Source organism: Zootermopsis nevadensis, unplaced genomic scaffold (assembly GCF_977971745.1).
Source record: "Zootermopsis nevadensis isolate Lab colony 2312 unplaced genomic scaffold, Znev_1.0 Znev_ptg000061l, whole genome shotgun sequence".
In the NCBI taxonomy this organism is placed as follows: domain Eukaryota; kingdom Metazoa; phylum Arthropoda; class Insecta; order Blattodea; family Termopsidae; genus Zootermopsis; species Zootermopsis nevadensis.
In genome coordinates this window covers 238,010-262,545 of record NW_028259192.1, presented here as the reverse complement: position 1 = coordinate 262,545, position 24,536 = coordinate 238,010, and the positions used below count along the sequence as shown (strand labels likewise).

Here is a 24,536-nt window from a genome sequence, read left to right as displayed (position 1 = left end):
CCATGACCAGGTCATCTGTGTCGTCGACATCTCAGAATTGAATAGAATTGGGTAAATTATATGCAATATATTTGGGGTTTTCACGGTGGTGATTAGGAAGATGGCTGTCTTTTGGGTTGTTGTGCCATGCAGATTGGTACAAGTTTATCAATGCAACAAGGACCTCTGAAACGATGGTAAACTTCTATCAGACTACACGGCGCAACAACCCAGAAGGCAGTCGTCTACACTCGTACACTACAGATTATACAGTCAACATGAACTAATGTTGGTAATCCGTCGTATTCAACGTGACTGAATACTGCAGTGTTGTATGCTACTGACTTTAATAATTTGAATCTAAGGATGAACTTAAAGAACAAAGAAATACAATGAATCATTAATTCTTTTCAATAGTTCATGTTCTCCTTCCACTATAAAAATAGCCTGCTAATCACATATAACCTGAGCTTCGGCAATTATGCTCTTCTACTACCAAAACAATCAGGCTACCTGCCAATTCGAAGGTCATATTGCAGATAAAAAAATAAATACTATTGAAAATAAATTTCTTTCAATAGTTCGAATTTTAAAAGCCGTGACGAAAGTAGGGTTTTTCTTCATATAAAGAGCCTGTTCATAATTCCTGGGCCATAACTGCATACGTCAAGGCCGTTTCCAGGAAAATGTCTCACCATTTCCAACGATCTGTACAAGTGTGGTTTTATTTTCATGGTGTCTAGCTACTTCCTTATAACAAAGTTTGTTAACTCATTTCAAGCTTTTAAGATGATTTATATATTACATCATGAAAATCCCATACCAGGGTAGTCCTTGGGGCGAAGTGACAGCCTCACTGTCTTATATAGTCATTTTTCGGTACTGCGGTGGTCGTGTAATGGTACACCTGGCAACATAATATATATTGTGCTACTCTTTCAAACCATAGCATACTATTTGTCTTGAATATAGTTGCTTATGTATAAAATGCACAGAAGAATGACACGTCGTGGTCAGAGTTGAGATTTGTTGTAGCGTAAAATTTACAGACAATAACAAAATTACTGAAGAAATGAATTTAATTGCAGAGGTACGTTAAGTAACTCGTTTTTAGTTAGAGGAAAGGGGTGTTATAACTAGTATGTAGTCGAAATGGCTGTCCTCAGGGTTGTTGTGCCGTGTAGTCTGGTAGAAGTTTATCAACGTTTCAAAGTGCCTTGCTGCCTCCATCATCAGGGTGATGAGTAAGCAGCGCTCTTGGAAACGGTTATAGTTATAGAAGACTGACAATCAAACCCTACATTTTGTAGTTAATTGACGTGAGGATGGTTAGAATGACCAAGGAAGAAAACTGAAGAATTAGGTTAATGTCTGTTTATAAGAAATGTTATGTGCGAAGAAGTAAGGAAGGTGGAAGAGACGATCAACACAATTTTCGCTCCCTTGAAGTATTGGATCATAATAAACCTAATCGTTACCTAACCAAATGTGATACATGACACGTGCAAGTGGGAAGATGTGCATGGATCGGAGTCTGTTTATTTTGGCAGTCTTAGAAACCAAGAAAATCTGATTTCAGCAACAACGTGTGTTCGAAGTGTTTGTGTTTGGTATATTTCTTCCCTGTAGAAAGTGATTTTGTTAAAATAGAAAAGCATAGCGTACTTGAGGTAAAGTAAGGTTAAGTATGAGAAAATAAACGCACACTTGCATCAATACGTATGTGAAGTATGACCAGGAACTGGAGTAAGAAAATGGGCATCTCTTGGTCTTCAAGGCTTTATAGTGATCATGGGAGAAGCGAATGGCAAAGGGACAAAACATATAAGTGCTTAAACACACCTTAAAGTTAGCTTGGTAATCTAACAGATCCAAATGTAAATTTGGTACAAATATGTAGCATATAATAAACACTGACACACAAGTCATTTGTTCATATCAAGATTATGTAGCAAGAAAAGGGATGAATCTTTAGAGAAGGGTTCACTTTGTCCCCTTACTCATTAAAAATTGCTGATTTGTACAAAATAATGTTGTAAAAACCAGAACTGCTACATTAGGTGAACACATAAGTACTTGTGTAGTATGCTAAAATTAATGTAGTGACATTATTTTAAGTGAATAAAATTGTACTTTTGACAGTGTTTGAAAACCATGATTCATCCCATGCTTAAAAAATTAATGTGAACAACGTGTTCAACTTTTTTTAAATTAACGCAAAATTGGCATAATGTTTAGTACCATGTTGAAGCTAAACTTACCTGAAAACTTTGGTTGGTGCTTCAGGTAGGGTTGGATGCTAGTTTATTAGTGGATTAAGCGATGCATCTCAGTACTGCAAGTAACAATTAAGGCAACTGGCTGTCAGAAATGGCCCAAGTTATGATTATGTTCCACTTTTTGAAGGTAGTCACAATTTGGTATATGGAAAAGACCATAGAATTTGTTTATATTGTGGCTAAAGCACTGGGTTTTGTTTGTGAAGAGGTGAACCAATATTTTCAATGGCACAGTTGATACATGGATCTTTGTGACAGGTGATAGGGCCACATTGTGTCAGTTTTAGATGTAAAACTCTTGCATTGGCATTATTTGACAGCATTAATTCACATGCTTCCTTGTAAACACAACTGTTTCAGTTAGCTGGTGAGGATTCTGACACGAAGTCCCGAACATTTGTCTTTGAGGAAGGTGGTCATACATTTGGAAATGCCTTGAGGTGTATCATCTCTCGCTAGTAAGTTAATTTACTCATGCCTAATTAATTTTATGAAAATGTTTAAAGAGTAAATTCAAGCTTTCCCACTACATGTCTTGGAGATGCTTGGGGGGAGAAAAAGTATAGCTCCTACTTGTTCTTGCCCTCAACACTAGATGGGTTGAGTGGTCAGTGCCATGCCCTAGCCATGTTTTACCTCTGGTACCCATTGGGCCTGAGGCAGTCTGAACACAGAGGCTAGAAGAAAAATCCTTTGTCAATGCCATTGTCCAGGCTGTAGTCGGGCACTGTATTGACTCAGGTACCCTGGCTATCTTAAGGTTCATTAATATATTCAAATCAGCCTCCCACCAAACCTTATCCTAAGACTGATGAATCTAGCCATTATCACCACACTTTTTTAGGTAACATCACAGAAATACTTTGCAAACCATAGATTTAAAATACATACAGTTTTGCCAACCACAGTATTTGCAGTTTAGGTATCTGTAGTTTCTAATTTGTGTACATAATGAAAGAAATTCCTTATCTACTGGAGCAGGGCTGTAATCAGCATCCCGTAAACCAAGTTTGTAGCTTCCAGATTACTATTGTGAGACTTTTACAGTTTACACTGCATTTTATTTTCAGACATTATGTTTTGTTTAGTGAAGGAATCAGCAACTTAAGGTTTGATGAGTATTCACAAAAGCAGTTTTTCATAAGGCCTTGGTCTTGCCAACTTTATGATTGTCAGGAATTTAACCCCATGGTTGACAAGTGGCAGTGGGACACAAAAATTCTTTCACAGTCCATATCAGCTACAATTTTTTTTATCAAAATACATCATCTCGTCTTCAATGTATACTTGAAGCTCTGATAACCTTTGTGCTCTAGCCCAGAAGTTATGTTGTGTGGTTATACAATACCTCATCCTTCTGAAGCCAGTATGCACTTTCGAATCCAAACGACGGGACCACGTGCTGTAGACGTTTTAAAACAAGGCATTGAAGATTTGGAGAAATTATGTGATCACACAATGACAGTGTTCCAGGTAAAGCTAGTTTAAGTTTCTTCATGATTATGAAATATTTACCTGAATAATTGTCTGACTTAGCTTCTTACAAACATTAAAAGAATGGCCATCTTATTGGCTGTTTGAGAAGTGGATGTAGAAATTATCTGCTCTGAGTGCTTTTTTCTTTCCTATTTAATTTACAACACATTTGAATGTTGCAGGATGAAATGGCACAGTTTAAAGCAGCAAACTGAAATTTTCCAGTTTATCCAAGAAGACACATGGACAGGAAGTTTTGTAGAAATGTAATTTTGAAATACACTGCAACCGACAAAAAAATCTCTTGATTCCCAATGAACCATATGCTAATTCCTACCAGATAATTCACTAACACTTTGAAAGTATGAATTCCTAGGATAAATGTCTTTTGTAAACTCTCAGTAAGATAAATATGCTCTTTTGGTATTACAGAATACAAACTGAAATGAAATGTTGAACAGTAGACTTAACTTCGATAGAGGTGGAGTAAGATTCGGTGCTACTAGTGAGCCTAAAAATTACCAGCTTATAGAGGCCATATTTCAATGAGCTAATGCACTCTGCCATCTATAAATTAATTTCTTGTGACTTTTAATTTACTAAAAATAGTTTTTATCAGTTGCTAGGCCATTAAAATTTTGTAAATAATAAAGTTGAAATTGTACATGATTTGCACCAAACCTGGTATGCTTATATTACTTGAGAGCAAGAAGAGAACATACAAAGGCCAAAACGGCCCCAAAAAGTTGTGAGTTTGTTCCGGTGAGGGTGGAAACTGAGCTTGATAGGAGAATGCCAGACAAAAGTTGTTTCAAAGAGATTACAGAAACAGACTAGAATCCCAGAAAGCTGTTCTGTGTTCAAGTTCTGGTGAAGATGTTTCTTTGCTCAGAAACACGATTGAACAACAGCGTTAAGAGCAGTTTTTTTTAAGACTACAGAAACAGGCTCTCTCGAGTTTTGAGTTCTGATGATTTCAGTAATCCATCAACTAAGCATGATACAAAGAACAAAATTGTTTCAGCAAGGAGATTACTGGAACTATGGTCACACCTTGGGTTCAAGTCTTGGTGAAGAAATCGGGTTTATGGATGATATTTTCTTACGTTCAATCACACATGTAGGGTGGGGTTCTCAAAGCAGTGTGACCACAGGCCTGAAGCATGTTGGCCACCTTGAAAATTGTGTTTTGGCTTGACTTTTTAACTGCTGCAGGAAAATTTGCCTCAACCAACCAATCATGTCTTTAAAGAAGGCTTGCCCTGTCTTCCATACAGATTTCAAGTTTATATTATAACTTGAAACCAGAATCAGTTTTCAATATACGATTAAATATTCAATGAATCCAAAAATGACATAGACTTCACTTTCGATCAAATAAGGGCAAAACTGTCATGAATCATTCATCAATTCAAGTATTTTTTGAGAAAATGACCACCTGAGAACAAAGACTGCACAGTATTTCTGGAGCCCTGTAATGACACTACAATATTAGGTAGGCCATTTACACATTCTCTCCTTTTGCATCAATCTCCATAATTAAGGTGAAGGGAATAACAAAGGGTAGGAATGAAGATATGCAGGCATGGACACAGGTATCACATGCTGTCAAAAAAACCAATATTTATTTTTTCACATTGGTCCCTTTATTAGACTACACAGAGGACCAGATACACCTTACAAGCACGCACTATGACTCTCGCTGGCCCCCCACAGGACGATGGTTTTTGGCCAAGAAGTCTGCAAACTCTTGATAGGGAGCCTTTGTTAGAGGCATCTCCTTCCACAGGTCAGGAGTCAGATATGCGTACGTCTTGGCAATGGCCGCGTATGTTGCCTTGGCTACAATAAAACAATATGTGAAGTCTAACTGAATGGTGTGGGTTAAGATTACTAACAATAAAATACAGCTTCAACAGTGACAGACTGAGGCACACAACATGTACGTTGATATAAATGATCTCTCTTGAATGGCAAGACAAATGAATCTAATGCCAGAACACTCGGTCACGTATGACACGTGAAAAATAAGGAACCTATTGGTGAGTGAATGAGACAGTAACAACAACTCACCAAAATTGCCGAGCGTTCCAGTGGAGCCTCTAGCTGAAGTGTAGCAATCTTCAATACCAGCCATCTGCAGCAACTTCTTGGGAACAGGTGCTGACACAATGCCCGTACCACGTGGGGCTGGAATCAGACGGACCTGAACCGACCCACATTTACCTGTTACCTGTAAAAAGTGTGAACATACATGGAAATGAACCAACAGTAATTGAACAATCATCTATTGAATTTGAGAGAGAACATTCTTTCTCATTTACCGTAACTGGCAGGAGGAAAAAAAAAGTTGAATTTCCTAGCCACGTGACCACGTACAATCAGCAAAGCCTGACATTGCTCAGAGCCCCACGAAACAAAGCATTTAAATCAGCAACTGAAAGGGTCGCAGATAAATGTAAAACAATGGCTGTTCCTGCCAAAACGCCAAACTGTTCTGGCGTAATATGACCACTGACCGAGTAACTTTGCCGCACAGCTGCATGTTACCTTGCAGGGCACTGTGTGAGGTTTCCCAATCTTGTTACCCCAGTATCCTCGCCTTACAGGCACCACAGACAGCTTAGCCAGAATAATAGCTCCTCGAATTGCTGTCGCTACTTCTTTGGAACACTTCACACCCAGGCCAATATGTCCATTTGAGTCACCAATAGCTGAAAAAAGTCAACACCAAACACCACTTAAACCATGTTTCTAAGCACAACAATATTGAATGATCTTAGCTAGTGCAGCTAAAGCGAGGGTGAAAGACAACACGTAACTTCAACTGCTCCCCACTAACACGATACAAGGACCTGTGCCTTACCTCCAGAATACTGACATTTGTAGAATATAGCAGCAGGATATTTGCTATGACTATGTTGCATTACTGATAAATAATTAAGCACAATTTTTCTATTACAAAGAGATAGCTGCCAAGATACAATAGCAATGAACTAAGAATTTAATATTTGAACTCAGTGTAAAATATTATAAGTTGTGACTATTCAATAAATTTACACTCTGTACAACAAAATGGGAATAATAGGAATAACAACAAAATTTGCAATAAAAAAATAAGTATAAGAATACAAACAACATTAAAAAGAACAGTGAACTCTGGGCTCACTGTCAATGGAAAAGAAGGGCAGGCACACGGGCAGACCTATAAGATGTTCTTCGATCAAACCACAGCGTGATGAAAACCAAAGGGAGCATGGAAAGCTCACAAAACAATGATGCAGATGCTTCTAAGCAGCGATCAATCACCCATCTATCCTGAATTATCTGATCAGCTTCTAGAGGCTCATGTGGAACTAGCATATAATGCTGAGATGAATGATATCCATGGCTGAAGATCAAAAACTATGGACATCTTACTAAAGATTCCATGCCTTTGGAAACACCCCTTTAAGGGATAACATACAGTCCACGACTGTAATCTTGAGACTTGCAAGGAATGCAGGAAGTCCGTAGCCTTAAAGGCAGACACTATTTTTCCTCCTTCACCCCGCAAGTCTCAAGATTACAGTCGTGGACTGTAGTAAATTTTTAAGTCATTAGTATACTTTGTGAAAGAAAAGCAATTCTAATATATGTGTTTTTGCAAATAAAATAGTTTGTCTAGAATCCAATTCCAAAATAAAACCTTCAAATTAGAATGACAATGAACAGGAAGTCACGAAAAAAATACCTGCTTCTTCCCTTGCACTTCCAGCCTTGCCAATGCACTACAAATAATACAGTAATAATATGAAAGACAATCATCAATGCCAATCACCTATGACGTCATTTGGTCTATGAGGGAATTTGGAAAACCAAATGAAGAAAAAGCTTTCACCTCTGTTTTGCTTTCACAGGACTCAGAAAAGTCATTAACATTAATTAATGTGTTTCTTCAAATTATGCACACACACTGGTATCTGCTCAACAGATGTCTGGTACAAATCACTGCAGTTAATGGACGGCACAGAGGAAAAAAAGATTACAAATGACTTGAATTATGCCAGCCGTATGCTTACATTGAGGGTTGGGACTTATAAAAAAATCTTACCAACAAATGCTTTGAATCTGGTCCTCTGTCCAGCACGAGTCTGTTTCTGGACAGGCATGATCTTCAAGACCTCATCCTTAAGAGAAGATCCAATGAAGAAGTCGATGATTTCAAATTCCTATGTAGCCAGAAAGAAAAAAAAAACTCTACAATACAATCCAAAGTAGGACTTCGTATCACCCTTACAAATGCTGGAAAGATGTAAGTCATACCAGAATACATAGTTCCCAATGCATTCTAAATTATCCTTGGTGACAAAAAATATAATGTATCATACATGCGTCAAAATAAACCAGATGATTACAACTGGTTACATTTAACGCACTGATGCGTGTTTACACAAATTCTACCTTAATGGGCAATGAAAAGAGATAAATCTCTTCCAATGTGCGAATCTTGCCATCCCTCACAAGCCGACCCAACTTGGTTATGGGGATCCATTCTTTTTCTGCTTCCTTCCCTCGACCTCTTCCGCGTCCACGGCCACGTCCACGACCTCGCTGACCACCACGACCTCCTCGAGACCCAAACCCACCGCGGAATGCACCTCGTCCACCGGCTGGAGCAGCGTCCGCCATTTTCTAAGAAAAAATATCAAATATAACATATACACAGTTAAAATGTGCATAAAACCCATTTATCGTATATAACACTTTCTTTTGAACTTCATGTGCAACATTATCTGTCTTCAACGACTCACCTACAAACTCCTACTCCTCTCGACCGCACGAGGTCGAAAATATAACATCAAAAGCAATTGAAATATTTATATTTTTTCTTACAAAATGCATGAAATCCTATCTGCAGGTAGATATTTTGCCAAGTTATTCCAAACATTATATTTAATAATGCAAAGTTAAAAAAGAACAAGAGGTAATTACTTACACGTGGATCCTACCCTGGATCTTGGAAAATTAGGGAAGATTTATAACTGCAGATGGCACAAGGACACAAGGACTGTACACCAGAGAGTATGAAGCACAGTTAATCTGAAGCTGTGATTTGCGGTAATCCGTGACTAACATGTCTATATAGAAACAAAACTGGTAAGATATAACACATGAAAGTTTTACAGCCACTCTTTACACCTAATCCGATCTGTTGATAGACGTGAGCTCGTAGTGGTTACTTTATTAGCCTAAAGATTATGTCTTCAAGGGTTACCCCACTCAAGTGCACAGAATCAAGATGGTCAGTGATGAAGGAATTTGGCTACTCCAGCCTCACAGACCAGGTCGGGAGGTAACGAATGGAACTCACTTCTTTCGGAATGGGAGTAGTGACCTGGTATACAAAAGGCCTTGGGTTTGATTCAATGATGTAATTTCACTTATTTCACTGCTGGCAGAGCATACCTCTTGCAGGTCCACCAAGCGGTATCTTCCTTTGGGGGTGTCCCACTATCATTCTACAGCTCATTTCCTCCAGGAATTACAGGTGTTCCAACACATCCTTACTGCAGGCAGGGTCCATAGGTTTCATTTCCAACCCACCCCACAAACCCAAGTGACAGAAATAAAGGAGGATCCAGAGTTGGCCACATCTACCCCACATACACAGGATCTGATGAACATAATTCTACCATCACAAGTGGCTTGGGTAATTCCCTGGCTGCAGGACTTCATTTTGTAAAAATAATCCACTCCAGAGCACCCAACAGATTAAAAATATCTTATGAATCAAACCATTAATAACCTACCTTCCTGTCGTGTAATACTACTACAACCACCACTCTGTTCTTAGAAATATGTGTAGTAATCTATTTAGTATTAGGACCATACCAATGCTGCATCCAGTTCAATTTAATTGCCCTGCAACTGAATTCTTCCGCTCATTTCATGACCTGCATTCCCTGCAGAAGGTGGGAAGCACGCATGTTAGTCTAGTTTACCTTGTATATGCCGAAAACCTTTACTGTTAATTTCTTTGTAGCATATAAGATTGCAGGTGGTTGAAAAACCTCATATTAAAATTTACTGGGCACACAAAAAGGTAATGTCCCACAAAGGTAATGTCAACCATTTTCCGGAATATAAAAGGTGTTATGTTAGTTCACTTCATGAAGAAAGACTGTACAGTAAACATTACATAATATCAGTAAATTCAAAACTTAAAGCAAAGGTTTTCTCCATTAATTCACACCTTGTCTGCACTCAAATGTAATAAACAATTAATATACAGACCATCATATCCCATTGTAGTTACAGCCCCAACCATTAATAGGAGGAAAGCAACTGAATGTTAAGGTACTGTTATATGCATCACAATAAATATAAAAATATTTGTCTTAAAATACATGAAGTCTTTTATATTTTCACAAAGTAATAAATTTGTTAGATTCTTATGCAAAATTAATTATGTATTTTAAACCATCAAAACCACCAGACATCAATAAGTCTTGTTGGTTTGGACAGGCTACATACATGTAACTCCATTTGGCAGTGGATGAATAAACAGAATGTTTTCTTTCTGAAGACCCTGGTGAAGATTTCACAAGGGCTGGTCAAAATATGACACACTTGTCTGTACAAACATCATGATACAAGAAACATGATAAAAAACACACAACAAAAAAATAGAGATCCATCAGCCATGTCAAACTGCCCATTCCATAAATCTATCACATCATCAATATTATTCTTACATTAAGTAAATCAAGTACATCATCACTATAATACAAACTAAATTATGTATAGCAGAAACTTGAGCATCCTAAATGTGGATAAAATAAGATTTAATAAACATTACTCTGGGGTCAAATTATTTCTTATGCTTGAAACAGGCTGACAAGTTGAAATTCAGAGTACAAAACAGACAATTTTAGCTGTGCTTAAACAGACTCGTTAAGAGGTGGCCCAGTAACAAGCAAAACTTATGACAAGAAAAATAAATTCCCCAGGCAGAATGAAGGTAAATATATTGCACACATTAAAATTTTTTAATGAAAAGGGAAGAGAAATGAGAAAGGCAGCTTATTTCAGAGTCTGAATTCCATACTTCCACTTTTCAGTTTGCAAAATGTAATGTCACATTGAACTATAAACAAAGATCTCATAGGGACTTCAAAAAGGTTTTCTATTTTAACCCTTGTTAGTATTTTAGTTACTTCCAGTAAGTGGATTCAGCCAATGAAGTATTTTCTGATCTGTTTGAACTGATGTTTACAACCTTTCACATTGTGTATAATTCTTACATAAATACTAATTCAGAGGTAAAAAATACGCAAAATATTAGCTTTTACCTCCTTCCTTGGATACAGTCTCTCTCTTCTACATGTTACTTAATTTTTAAAGAACAGCCTGGAAATTCTTACATTCACCTCTAACACTATGCTTGGATGCAAGGGGGTTAATTATATAAAATATGTGAGTGAACAGACAGCCTGCAGGTCTGCAAACAGAATGTATGGCAGTAATGACAACAAACAAATCATAAGCAAACCGTATATGGCTCACTGTAACAAGCATTGCAATACCAATAAATACATTAGTGACAATTATTTTCAAGAGTTATTCCACATGTAAAGATTTTATGTGAAATTATGGGTTATTTCTTTTTCAAATATCCACTCAAGCCTTTGGATACTCAAGGTTCTTTTGGACATAGCAAAGTGAAAGAACAGAACTCACAGGTGAATCCCAAAGTCACATGTGGGATCTTTCACAGTTTTAGTTATTCAACTGAATAAACTGAACAGAAAGCAGTTATAAACACATTTTATGAAGCAAGTGTCATATTCTAGCATTAAATTTAAACAGTCCATTATCACAATTTCAAACTAATAAGTAAATAGAAGTTTTCATCTGATTCTTAAATAATTCCAAGATATCCACAGAGTAATGAATTTACACTTGCTTATAAACAGCCAAGGCAGGATATCTCCAACTTTCTTAAAAAAGGTTTATCGATTAATACTGCACATAATTCTGAAATTCATAAAATGTGGATTTAATATACACTCACAGGCTGCAGATGCCTGGCCAATTAGGAAAAAGACCAATTACCATATTTAAAATATTGTTTACTTGTATGCAGTAGATGAAGTCAGTACTGTTGAAGCATAACTCTATTCTCATCTCTTTGGTGCAATGTTATATATATATATATATATATATATAAAAAAAGATTGTTAAATTTTGGGTCCGATCCCAGTGAACATTCTGAGACCTGAAACCAGAAGTTTAGCATAGCTACTATAGTCATTTATCTCTGTGGACACCCCTATACCTTTTTCTTAGATTGAAGTGCAATACCAAATTAATAGCAAATTTTTATTTCATAAGATAGACTGGAATTCTGAGGTATCTATTGTGACACATCACAATTCAAATTTTCAACCTCCACTGCAACTAACACAGAATACTGAAACATAAATTCAACCCAATATTGTCAATCTTATTTGTGAAATGTTTCACGTCTTTCTGCTATGTTTCATTCATCATACATACACTGTGCTTTTCAATTATCTACAGCTGCAGTCAAAGTAAAGCTATTACTTTGAAGATGGCTCTTTCTGGGTTATAGTGCCATGTAGTCTGGTAGAAGTTTACCATAATTTCAGAGGGCCTTGCTATTCTTTTGCATATTTTGCCCAGTGAAACGCATAAATTGTGTCATTATCGATGTCCGTTATGGAACAAACATTAACCAAAATTATAAATTTGATGAATGCATTTTGTATAGCTACATCTCCATTAAGATTAAAAACAATATTAGTGAGTTAGACTATGAGAGTATTTCTCAGACTGCCCTAGACAAAATATGCTGCCTAGATACATCAGAGATGCATAAAGTTGTTTGTTCTTCTTATAGATGCTGCTGACATTTAATTAAATTTCAGTGGCAAAATGAGAAATGAAAACATTTTTAACAATTAATGAAGGAAGCAAGGAAACAAATGAATTTGCTATGTACAATGCCAAAATCCTATACTGGGCATAATGGCCAATATGAATCTTCAGACCAGACAAGCACGGTATACTTGCTGAAAGCTTAAGTGAAATGATAATTTATACAATTTCTAGAGTAAGAATTTAGTGTGCATCAGAACAAATGAATAATCACTAGAAAATTTTAACAGAAGTTTTAATTTTGCCCAACTCTGCAAAAGTTTGTGATACCCTTGTGACACTTTTCTGTTCCAGAATTATGGGTACTTTATATAAGTCACATGTACAGATTCAGAAACAAGATGGCAGTGAATGTGTTGACTCTTTATCTTTTGCTAAACACAGCATCAAATATGCTTTAAATTATATTCCAGTCTTTTTTATATGCACCTGCATTGAAAAAAAGTGCCTGCTATAGACGTAAATATAAATTCATGCTCAGCTAAGACAACAGTAAATAAAACAAGTTCCAGGTGAGCGAGGTTCACTTTACCAGGGAACATATGTAATTTGGTGTCCAATTATTTCTAGGAAGATGCACAATGTTACATGTGTAACATAACATAGGTTTTCTGGCGGATGATGACTGAAGCACTCACAGTGGAGGTTAAACTTACAAACATCCGACTGCAGTCAGTTCCTTAAAAAATTAAGTTAAAAAAGATAATTTTTGTACTGAGATATAACAATAATGATTTTAATTTCTTCTCCTTCACAGAACGTACGATACACACAAGAGAAATAATTATCATTTATGTGTACTGAAGAAACAGTATCACCATGGAATTTAGTTAAAGTGATTCATTTGCAAAGTGACTTATGTGGGAAATATAGAATAAAATTAAATAAGTATAATAATAACAACAAAATATCTCTCCTAATAACAATTACTGTATGTCTTATGTGGAAACAAAAAGTAATTAAATCAACACTGTTTTAATTAAAGATCACATAAATTCCATTCATGATGATAAAAATTCTTTGGTGCATAAATGCATGTACTACTATGCAAAATATATATATATATATGTAAATATGTATTATAAAAAGTGATAAAATGCACACACATGACAATATAGTGGAAAAATGACAAAAATTAGAAACAATACCAAGACCTCTATCCATTATATGTTTCTCTTTGGTAAAGTGTTGGGGTGTACAATTTACATTTACAGTATAAAGTGTACTATTAGTTTCTTGGTGTTATGAACATTCAGCATCACCAATACTAAATATTTACCTCTTACGTGAATATTAATGCACATCAATAGTCATTTTGAATACTTTCAAAACAGCTACTTTTTTCTTGCACTTCCAAAAGCTCCATACGATAACTGGGAGCCGAGTTATGACTTTAATGAACATTTCCATTTACTTGTGCATAATATAGCATGCCAAGAAACATAAGAACCATCAAGGACACATCTGCATTATTGGAAAAATAGGAGTACAACTTTGTGCTACACAAATTACTTCTTATAGCATATTTATAGATTACTGAAGTATGTGCAGCTTTATATTCTTAGGAACTGAAACTGACTGTTGATGACACACAAATATAAATAATATATGCAAGATCTGGCTTGTTCAGAACATGAAAAACAATCCAGAAATATTTAGAAATACATAATATTTCATTTGAACAGATAAATGTGCACAACTATCTGTGCACTGTGTACATCAATACAAGCATAAATCACATTGGGGGTCTTCCCACGACATTTCACAATATACGCCACTTGCCTTAGACAGACAATTCCGAAATGAACGAACAACTGGTGCACACTGTACTACTACTCTCCATTTTCCCAATTAAACAAACTTGAAATTTTTAATAAATACTGATACTTGTGGCTAAATATGTTCAGAAAACTACGAGAGTGTTTTTAACTTTGCTTCTAGTAGCCAATGTTTACAAGCAGGCTGGAACATTATTTCTATGGATGAGACAATTAGTTAATGTTGATGTATTTTAATGGTTGAAACAACAACTAAGTGAATTTAAACAAAGAGAAAACAGATGAGTGCAAATGAATGTTACTGCGACAACATAAACTGTGATGACGGCTGTCTTCTGGGTTGTTGTGCCGTGTAGTCTGGTAGAAGTTTACCGACATTTCAGATCAGACTACACAGTGCAACAGCCCAGAAGACAGCCATCTTCAAACTCACCAGTGTGAAAACCTCAAATTTAACATAAACTATGTTTATCAGCCTATCCTAGTTCTTACAAATTACGTATTCTGAAACACACATTTCACTGTGCAGGTGTCATAACACAATTAAACCATATAGTCAGTCCTTCAATTGACCTGCCCATGATGGGTAGAATTATCAACCCCTAAATGAAACCACAGACAACACAGCAGACAGCACAGTGAACATGCCTCAAATTGTGTCTCTCATATCACTGGACAGACTGGCCATTAAATTGAATGAGAAGAATTCCCATGCTTCTTCTATGGCACATAATTTCAGCAGTACACTTGACAATTTTCAAGCGTTACTATAAATCTTGCATCAACAGTCAGTATTCATATTTTTAAAGGAAAACTCATTATGCAGCTACAAGAATGCTGTGAGCTGTACCTTACATGCTCAAAATGCTATTACGGTACCATGACACGATGTACTGTACTATTTTTATGCAAATTTCATAACTTTAGCCAAATACATGTGAGAACTGTTAAAATTCCATACATTTTAAGAAGTAATTTTTTTGGTAATATTCTGTAAAAACCCAATATGACATGTTGTGTAGAAAAAAATGACTGTGAAGAAGTTAATCCTACAACTGCAAAAGGCTGCTTACATATAAATTATATCTCTAGTTTTAAAGGTTCAAATTTTCAAGACCTGACTCCTCTCATCACTACACCTGTTATCAGACTCTTAATGTTGCTGTCTAGGTTCATACAAGTATCTAAATGTTCTGTCAAACCTACATGGCATGTGGGAGCAGTAATGGTTTGGTAGAATACATCAGTACATAGTTACACAGCATTAAATGCAGACAAATGCTACATTCAGTGTGCGTACCTGTATTTAGCACTGTGTAATTTTATACCACTGTATCATACCTAATTGCTACCACTCCCATATACTGTGTTGGTTTCAGAGAACTTTAATACTGACCGTACATAAAGAAACAGAGCACTCACTCAGGGAAGCTGGAAGTGATACAAGATGCAACTGCCCCTGACTCTGCATAATTTCAGTCTTGTGCATTCAATTCTGTACCCCTCTCCCTCTGCCCAGTACAGAACACTTCCAACATCTCTCAGCTCTGTGACTTTTTGAATCAGGGTTCACTAAAGACATACATGAAATACTCATAGTCTACAAGGCTCTGTCCAGGTCATTTCCACTTGAAGTAGGGTAGAAGCTATTCTTCACATACATCTTTAGGATTCCTCACTCAAGTATTTTCTCTCTTCAAATACATTTTCCTTCATCGTTATTAGATAAGAACTTTCTTACTTTCCATTAAAATATAATGTTGACATAATTATGCACAAGTAAATAGAATGCACACATCTGGACATAATCATTTATGCAAAACATTCAACAAATTTCGTTTAAAAAACATCAAATTTCAGAATCTCACACACTAGGTTTGTTATAGAGAACTGTTCCGTAAGTCATTCACACAATAATGCCATCTGTTGTCAAATGATAACATACTGTCTCTAGAGCAAGGGTATTTGATCATAAAAGGTTAAATACCAAGCTATGTTCATGAAATTTACTTGTCTTAACTTCAGTACATATATATGGATCAACCAAGGAAAGCCATTTTTGGATACCAAATTTAATACTGTTAAAAAGTTAAAACAAAAAACTTACATAGATGAATTTCAAAATGATGATTTAGAATGAACAGGAAAATTCAGTGTTTTTTGGCCTCAAACAGCCATTCATTTTTAGTTCAGCATCAACTACTACTAACGATTTCTCCTTGAGACACCACACAACAGTGAATGATAATAGCAAGTCACTATTAAAATAGTGTAAATTCATAAGATAATAACTATGATCCTATTTAATCTGTTATGCATCAGATTTATTATAGTTTTTAAGAGGCCAAGCATGAATTTTTGTGTGTGCAGCAGTTTCCAATGCACCAACAGTACTTAGCCTGGACAAACTGAAGCGATGAAATTGGCAGTCACTGGTGCAATTCTAGCATTTACATGGAGGAAAAAATGAACACCATGAAAAATTCTGTCAGAACAGCAAGTTGCCCAAGATGAAATTTGAATCACGAACCTACCAATACATGATTATGCAAAGTTTTGTCAGTGGTCGACTCATTACATGAATACTATCCCCCCACAAAATTTACAGACCCTACTTTATGAACCATGTGATATTCCACTCTAGTGGCTCTCATAAAACATCGTGTATCTCTCCTGTCCGATCTGTGGTATTAGAAATATATTATTTCAAGCCATGAAGACTGAGCCTCCATACAGTTCTGTAACCCAACGGTGTGTCTCATGGTACCGAAATCTGAAGCCAAACTGTTAATTTGTACAAATACTAGTTTCACAGAAATCCAAGCTAACAAACACAAGAGTAAGATTATTCAATGCACAAGGAATTACGACCAGATGTGTTCACCACATGGAATGCATCATACTTCAGATTTTATTACAGCATCATTAACCTTAGCAAAAATCTCAAAACCTGCATAGCAAATAGCTGCCATTTACCCAAACTTCCATATACATAATTATTTTAACAATTTCATGATATTCAAGCACACTCACACAAAAGCACACACCACATGCATACATACACCCATTTTAAACCTGAAACTTTCCTACATTAACAGTAGAAAAAGTAGTATAATCATTATGAAAATGAGGACAATGGCAACGATGATGATCCACAATATTAACGTCCATCACTCTCTCCACTCTTTCTCAATGGAATGATATTTTTAGATATATTTAAATTTTTATAACATGGCTATAACCATTATAAATGCATATTGTATGCAAAAAGGGTAATATACAAAGTGTATTCATAATGGGTCTCTACGATTTTAATGTTTTGCTACTCAACAAATTTGCAGTACAGTTGAACTGTACACATGTTAGAAAGATAAACTCATAAACTTTCAGTCTGGTTACAGCTAAATGCACATTCTGTCTGCTTGGTAGAGTTAGACTCAGCAGTATCACAAAATAATGCTCAGGCAAGACAAGGTGTTTTGTGCGTTACCATTGCATTAAATGAAACCTGTTATAAAAGTGAAACAACACTTCCAGCATAAATATGGGAAAGATCCACAGAGTAAACCACAAATTCTTTGTTGATATAAGCATTTTATGAATGATGATTGTGCCTGTGAAAGAAAAAGTACTGGCAGACTCTCCGTAAGTGAAGGTATTAGAAACATTAGATAATTATCTTTGTGCAGTCCGCAGAAATCAAGTTTGGTGTGATATTAGGTAACTTAACACACCAAAACAACTATCTGGCAAGTCACTTGAAAATTCCTTTATCTCCACGCATATCAGTTTTAGACTGTACAGCAATGGAAATCCACACACACACACACAATGAAAAAGTATGACACAACCATGTTCACAGAACTCTTGTACCAACCAAGAACTGATGGCATACTTGCTGGCACCCTCTCAAATGTAACTTAAAATGTCACTACACTATCGCAAAAGATTGTATTTCAAGCAAAGATAACACATGAAATGCCTTTTCTCACCTGGGCACCATTCCGCAATACTGACAAATGCAGCTCTACTTAGCAACCATAATGTGCAGTAGGCTGAAACCTAGTGCCAAATTGAAACTATAAACATACTACGAGCAACAGAAGATTGAAATCATAGACACTATTATAAGCACTCTGTATTTAATTCCCAGACTGAAGAGATTCTGGAACTGGATGGCTGGTTTGTCGATGATACATTACATTTGCTCATGTATTTGTTCCTCATCATATGCAACACTGCCCCATTCCTAAAATTCTCATAGCTAGCGAATTGAAGCCCATCAACACCTCTAAAACAAATTCTGTTTTTAATTCTTTTACAATGTACCTCCTTCCACACCTCAGTCTTCCAATTAGCTGCTTTCTATATGGTTTCCCCTCAAGAATTATTTATGTATTTGTATTTCCACATGAAAACTGTACATCCAGTTGGGAGTTCTTGATTTAAAGACATTAACAACATGTGTGAGAATCACACATGTCATAAATAAATGCATATATAAGGAAAAGAAGTTAAAAATAATAAATAATGAATCTCCTCAGCTAGTTTATCTCTCTTCGACCCAACTACATTTCTTATGAAAACAATACCTCACATTTATAAACAAAAGTCAGTAGTACCTGTTAAAATGTCAACAGCAGCAATATGAATGTATTAAAGACCACAAAATGAACAATTACATGAAAGATGCATCTACAGTTAATTACACAAGAGACTAGTTAGATACAAGGAGGGTTTCCACTGGTGAAGATGACAGGACTTCCTAAATGAAGACAGATGATTGGCTAATCCTAGACAGCACTGATTGGGTCACTCTGACATGAAGTTCCAGGTGCAGCAACTCTGAGCAAATGATTTTGAGATAGGTTTATCTGCAATCCCCATTGGTCAAGGGCTAAGGGTATTTTATTAAATACAATACACATTTTATCTTATGTATATGTTTGTCATAAGTGAAACTTTTGGGGATGTCAATGTGGATTCTGCTTAATAGGTCAACTATTATTGATCAGATCTTTTGCATTCGACAAATATTAGAGAAAATGTGGGAGTATAATGGGATAATTCACGAACTATTTGTAGACTTTATGAAGGCATATGACTCAGTTTGAAGAGAGGTACTGTATGGCATTTTGATTGAGTTTGGAATACCAAGGAAACTTGTTAGGTTAATTAAGATGTGTATGGATGGGGTATCTAGTAGAGGTTGTATAGGTAACCTGTCAGATCCTTTCCCAGTACAAAATGGCCTCAAACAGGGGGATGCTTTATCTCCAATGATTTTTAATTTTACTCTATAACATGTCATCAGGAAGGGTTCAAATTGAATGGTCTGCACCAGGTACTTGCCTATGATGATGATGTCAATTTGCTGGGGGGTGGTTTGGGCACCATAACCAAGAATGCAGAGAATCTCCTACAGGCTAGCAAAGAAATAGGCCTAGAAGTAAATACATGGGCGTAATGTGGCAGAACATAATTATAAGTAACACATCATTTGAAAGTGTTTCAAAATTTAAGTAACAAATGGAAATGAGGTCCATGATGAGAAGAGTAGAATACACATGGGAAATGCTTGTTTTTATTCAATTCAAAAACTGTTATCTCGTTTGCTATCCAAAACACTGAAGGTAAGAATATACAAAACAATAATTTTGCCTGTTGTCTTGTATGGTTTTGAAACATGGTCTCTTACCTTAACGAAGAACATAGATTACAAGTGTTTGAAGACAGGGTGCTCAAGAGAATATTTGGACCTAGGAGAGATGAAAAAAACTGGGGAATTTAGAATGTTGCATAACGAGGAGCTGCGTAAATTGTATGGGTCACCTAGCATAGTGAGGACAGTGAACTCAGGGAGGTGGGCTGAGGTGTTGGACCTGCGGGTTCTGCTACCAGGGAGTTATTTAATTATGTTTGGCATCTTAGAACCCAACTACTGTTTTTAAATACATGCTTTGAACTCAATGGAGAGAATCCTGTAGACAATATTTCTCTTAATTTTAACTTTGCAGTGACAAAATAACAAAAATTTCAAATATGTATTTCACTCGGAAATAATAAAATTCTGAGAGACTTTACAGCCCCCAGTTTATATTCTGAAGGTAAGAGAAAACAGGACTCATCAAGAAATCGCATGCAACTGAAATCATGAATATTTTTGGAGCATGAATTTCTATTTAATTACACATTCATAAAGGTGTTGTCATTTTATCAGATTTTGAGGAACATAAGAATGAAAATTCAATTTTGTAAAAATAATAAGATTTATGTAATAATACACTGGCCAAATTAGTTATGGGATTTTCTGTAGAATAAATACATTACTGAGTTCTGTTTTGTAATAAACATAATAAACTAGCTACACCTAGTGTGGGAAAGATACTGATGATGGTGTTACCCATAAAGTTTGTAAAGTCAATAAAATCAGAGATTATGAGTTTCTTACATTAAAATACTAGTTTCTCACTGAACTGAAAACTGAATAAAATAAAATAAAATAGAGGACGCAAATACTGATGGTAGTTTTCATATCAACATTGACTGGCTCAGATTACTTAATCCAACTATAATAACTACAGAGGTTATTTAGATAGGAATAAATATTACGTTTGCTGAACTGGAAGGGAGAAAAAATGTTCTGGTTGATTAACTGGCACTGATTATAACAAACATTAAAGCTGACATCAAACCCAAAAGAATATGCTCTGTGCTGGGAGGTAACGGACCACCCAATTAAATAATATTTGTTGGCCTGTCTGACTCGTAGGCCCTATGCAACAGCCTTATAATATAAACAATAACTTTATTTGATTTAAGTGTCCTAGAGTCTTCAATTTGTTAAGTGCTTTGTCACTAAAATCTTTTGTGCTTTGCATAAGTTTAGAAACAAAATGCAGTAAACACCAGAGAAATGAAACCATCTTGTGATGTGAACAAACTTTGATTATTTATAATAAAAATGCATCTACTTCCATATTTTCATTTAAACATGTCCAAGTCTGAGAGCTGTTATTTTAGGCTAACACACATTGGAATCCGGGGAACCCAAATGTGATGCATTTTGGTTAAGTTTTTACAAGTACAAAACTGAATATAACTAGTTGTTACGGTGATTATAAAACAATATGAATGGACAGGAGATGGAGCATGAGATGAATACAAAATATGTTAAAATGTTTGCTTCAAAAGCCTGAAGTGATATTAATATTAAAACAGATCTTTGAAAAATAGGTTGGGAAAATATAAACAGCACTGGACTAGCTATGACTGGGGTCCACTGAGATTCTGTGAACTAGCTGATGAACCTCAAGGTCAAAATATGGGGAATCTCTTGGTCAGCTAAATAATTATAAAACTTTTTCAATAAGAACCTGCTCACCACTTTTTTTTTTTCTTCATATTTGTACCAAAAGCGTATGTTGTTATAATTATATATAATATATTTTCCTTTCTTCACACTGGCATCATGTTCATAAAGATACTGCATTCCTAGCAGTGATGAACAAATTTCATCAACAAACACAAAAAAGAACGGTATATTACTGTAGAAATGTGACTTTGCGTGGATAAACGTGAACAAAAGGGTGATGTATGTTATATTCAGTTCTGTAACGCTGATGCCTGAAACGGGCTATAACATAATGAAATGCATCAGAAGCTAACAGTACCGAATATGTATAAATGAGAATATGGAAATACGTTAAGATACATGATTACAAATAAATATCAGTTCACCAGAATGAATGACATGTAATACATTTTGTAAAATTTTAGGTTTTCAATGATCTTGAAAAATTTCATGTTTCTTCTTCTGGGTTCAGACACAATGTAATAGTGGAAAAGGTTAGTGACATTTCAGAGGAATGTCTGCCTCCACCTACAGGGTACAAGTCCAAAACAATGAAAACCTCTTACACTAATACAGAGCATAAGGCACACACAAAACAGTTTCTGATTGGTGGAGAAATAACATCACAATGTGAATAAGGCAACACTGAGTCAATTTAATTGGCATCAGGTCTCCTTTTATGTGAAATTAAAATGTGTGATCATTATTTGTACAATTAAGTAATGATGTGGATGTTTTATTCTGAACACTTCTAACCTGACTCAGCACTTCCCTAAGTTTTCCTATTCATGACAGCCCTCTATTTAGTGACATTCCATTCTCTGAGAACATGAATGATACACCGACTCCAGTCTTCATTAAATGGCATTTTTGGTTGGCAACACAGACCTAAGTTTCAGAGCCATAAAATATGTATATTAAATTGTTGTGTTTAGATATACTCAAGTTAAATTAATGTTTTAACCATATATTCTTCCCTGCACACTCAAACACGCACAATTAATGCACATGAAAGAGGAAATTTGATCCCAGAACTCTGCTGTCAAATGAGAATAAAATTAAAGAATATGTATGTCTGAACATGTTTTGTGTTCTCCCATTTTTTGTCATATTTTTTGCTGCTGATCTACTATTCTTCCATACAATATTACAAATAAACAGTGCAGTGTTTTATTAAACAAAATATACACACGATGAATTACTCGCAAGCCGTCGTGAGTTAATGTAATTTTGAATTAAAAAGGACTCATCTGTTGTTGAATGTAACTTAAATATAACACAGAAAAATACAGTGTTCTAAGGCTTGCTACGTCTTTGAAGAACAGCATCAACTGGGAACAACCACATAGCACAGATCTAGCAAACATATTACTTTAAACAGTCTTTTTAAAAGAAGGTTTATAAAGTGATGTGTATACAAAAAACCGATAAAGTGCAAAAGTAATATCAATTAATTTCTTCAAAATTATTCGCACATGCTTCACTGGCTATCAAAAAAGAAAGAGCTGTAACTGAGGCTAGTCATTTAGAGGTGGTTTGGTATTAATCAAGATGCAGTACCACCACCTTCAAGCAGGAACACACTGAATCCATCACAAGGTTTGTATTGAACGTGTAGAAATCTGTGCAACAGTAAAACAAGTTTCAGATTTATACTTTCAATGCTTGTAAGTGAAACAGTAATTGCAAGTTAACAACTTAAAGATTTTACACCCATCACATGATTCTGCAAGCTCTCATTAATACTCAAATCTATTTTATGTGGGCAAGTTCCATTACATCTGAATCATAAATAAGATGACAGCAGTGATGATAGGGTGAGAGACGCTAAACATGGCTGCGGTCTAACGTAAGTTCAACTTCTGAGATATTTGATGCTTTGTTAACTGCATTTGTTTATAGCACAAAAAAAAAGGAAATAATAAGATTTTGCAAGATGAATTATAAAGTATGTGGAAGGCACAGCACTGTATGGAGGGGCTGGGCAAAATCAGTCAGGACAACTGGTCAGTTAGCAAAAACTTGATCAGAGTATACTACCTGGTATATGAAGAAGGAATGCAAAGGAGTACACTGCAGCACAAAATTTGTTTGGGTCTCAGCAAGTATCATAAAGTGTTAAAAGGATTGAAACATGGGCTGCGTTCCATTCGCATCTTCATGGCAACGTTTATCATACAACAGCATCACTAATATTCCCAAGCGACTGTTCACACAGACCACCTCTAAAAGACTGTGCTCTAAAACTACATGCTTTCAAGGCCTGCACGGGGTAACAGTGATATCAGACACCTTCATATTCTAGGTTTATATGTCAGCGTGACATGAAAGGTTTGCACATCCATCTCAGTACAATCCTGTGGAGTCACCCCAGTTACGACTCCTCTCCCATCATCCCTTCCACTTACAACAGCTTTCTTGCCTCCTTTTCCTTCATCCAATTGGGAAGATTTCTTTTCATCACTACCATTACGCTGGGGTTGAGTTATTATATCCGATGGCTGAGTCACTATTGGCTGAGCCTGCTTAGCACCATTCTCTTTATTCTTGCGTCTGCTTGAACTACGGTGAGGAAGATGGCGTGACCTGTCACTCTTGCTAGAAGAACGATGGATGCTTGGACGTTTCACTGATTCTGCACTTGCACTCAGACCTGCATCAACTAGTATAAGAACACAGAATACACTACAGTAAACATTCTAGCCTGTAATGTAGAAAGAAAAGGCT

General features: G+C 35.8%; 3 protein-coding genes across 7 annotated transcripts in view; 1 reads left to right on the top strand and 2 right to left on the bottom strand.

Moving 5' to 3' along the window:
- The first annotated feature begins 786 nt into the window (after positions 1-786).
- On the top strand, positions 787-4,403 carry Polr1D (RNA polymerases I and III subunit AC2 l(2)37Cg). The gene is made up of 4 exons (XM_022057361.2): positions 787-1,069; positions 2,619-2,716; positions 3,575-3,731; positions 3,917-4,403. Exons 1-4 carry the CDS (start codon positions 1,052-1,054, stop codon positions 3,947-3,949), a joined length of 306 nt encoding a protein of 101 aa, XP_021913053.1. The 5' UTR covers positions 787-1,051; the 3' UTR covers positions 3,950-4,403.
- A 954-nt stretch (positions 4,404-5,357) lies between these two features.
- On the bottom strand, positions 5,358-8,871 carry RpS2 (ribosomal protein S2). Its single transcript, XM_022057360.2, has 6 exons — positions 8,713-8,871; positions 8,178-8,408; positions 7,828-7,945; positions 6,285-6,448; positions 5,808-5,967; positions 5,358-5,576 (listed from the first exon to the last, which is right to left on the bottom strand). The coding sequence occupies exons 2-6, from the start codon at positions 8,403-8,405 to the stop codon at positions 5,425-5,427; spliced, it is 822 nt and encodes a 273-aa protein (XP_021913052.1). The 5' UTR covers positions 8,406-8,408; positions 8,713-8,871; the 3' UTR covers positions 5,358-5,424.
- Positions 8,872-10,108: 1,237 nt separating this feature from the next.
- Positions 10,109-24,536, bottom strand: part of RhoGAP71E (Rho GTPase activating protein at 71E) — a 44,067-nt gene continuing 29,639 nt past the window's right edge. For all 5 annotated transcript variants that reach the window (XM_087340462.1, XM_022057362.2, XM_087340464.1 and 2 more), the window contains one exon: positions 10,109-24,471. In XM_087340462.1, the coding sequence (XP_087196588.1) occupies positions 24,104-24,471 (368 nt within the window). In that variant the 3' untranslated portion in view covers positions 10,109-24,103. The remainder of the gene's footprint in view (positions 24,472-24,536) is intronic.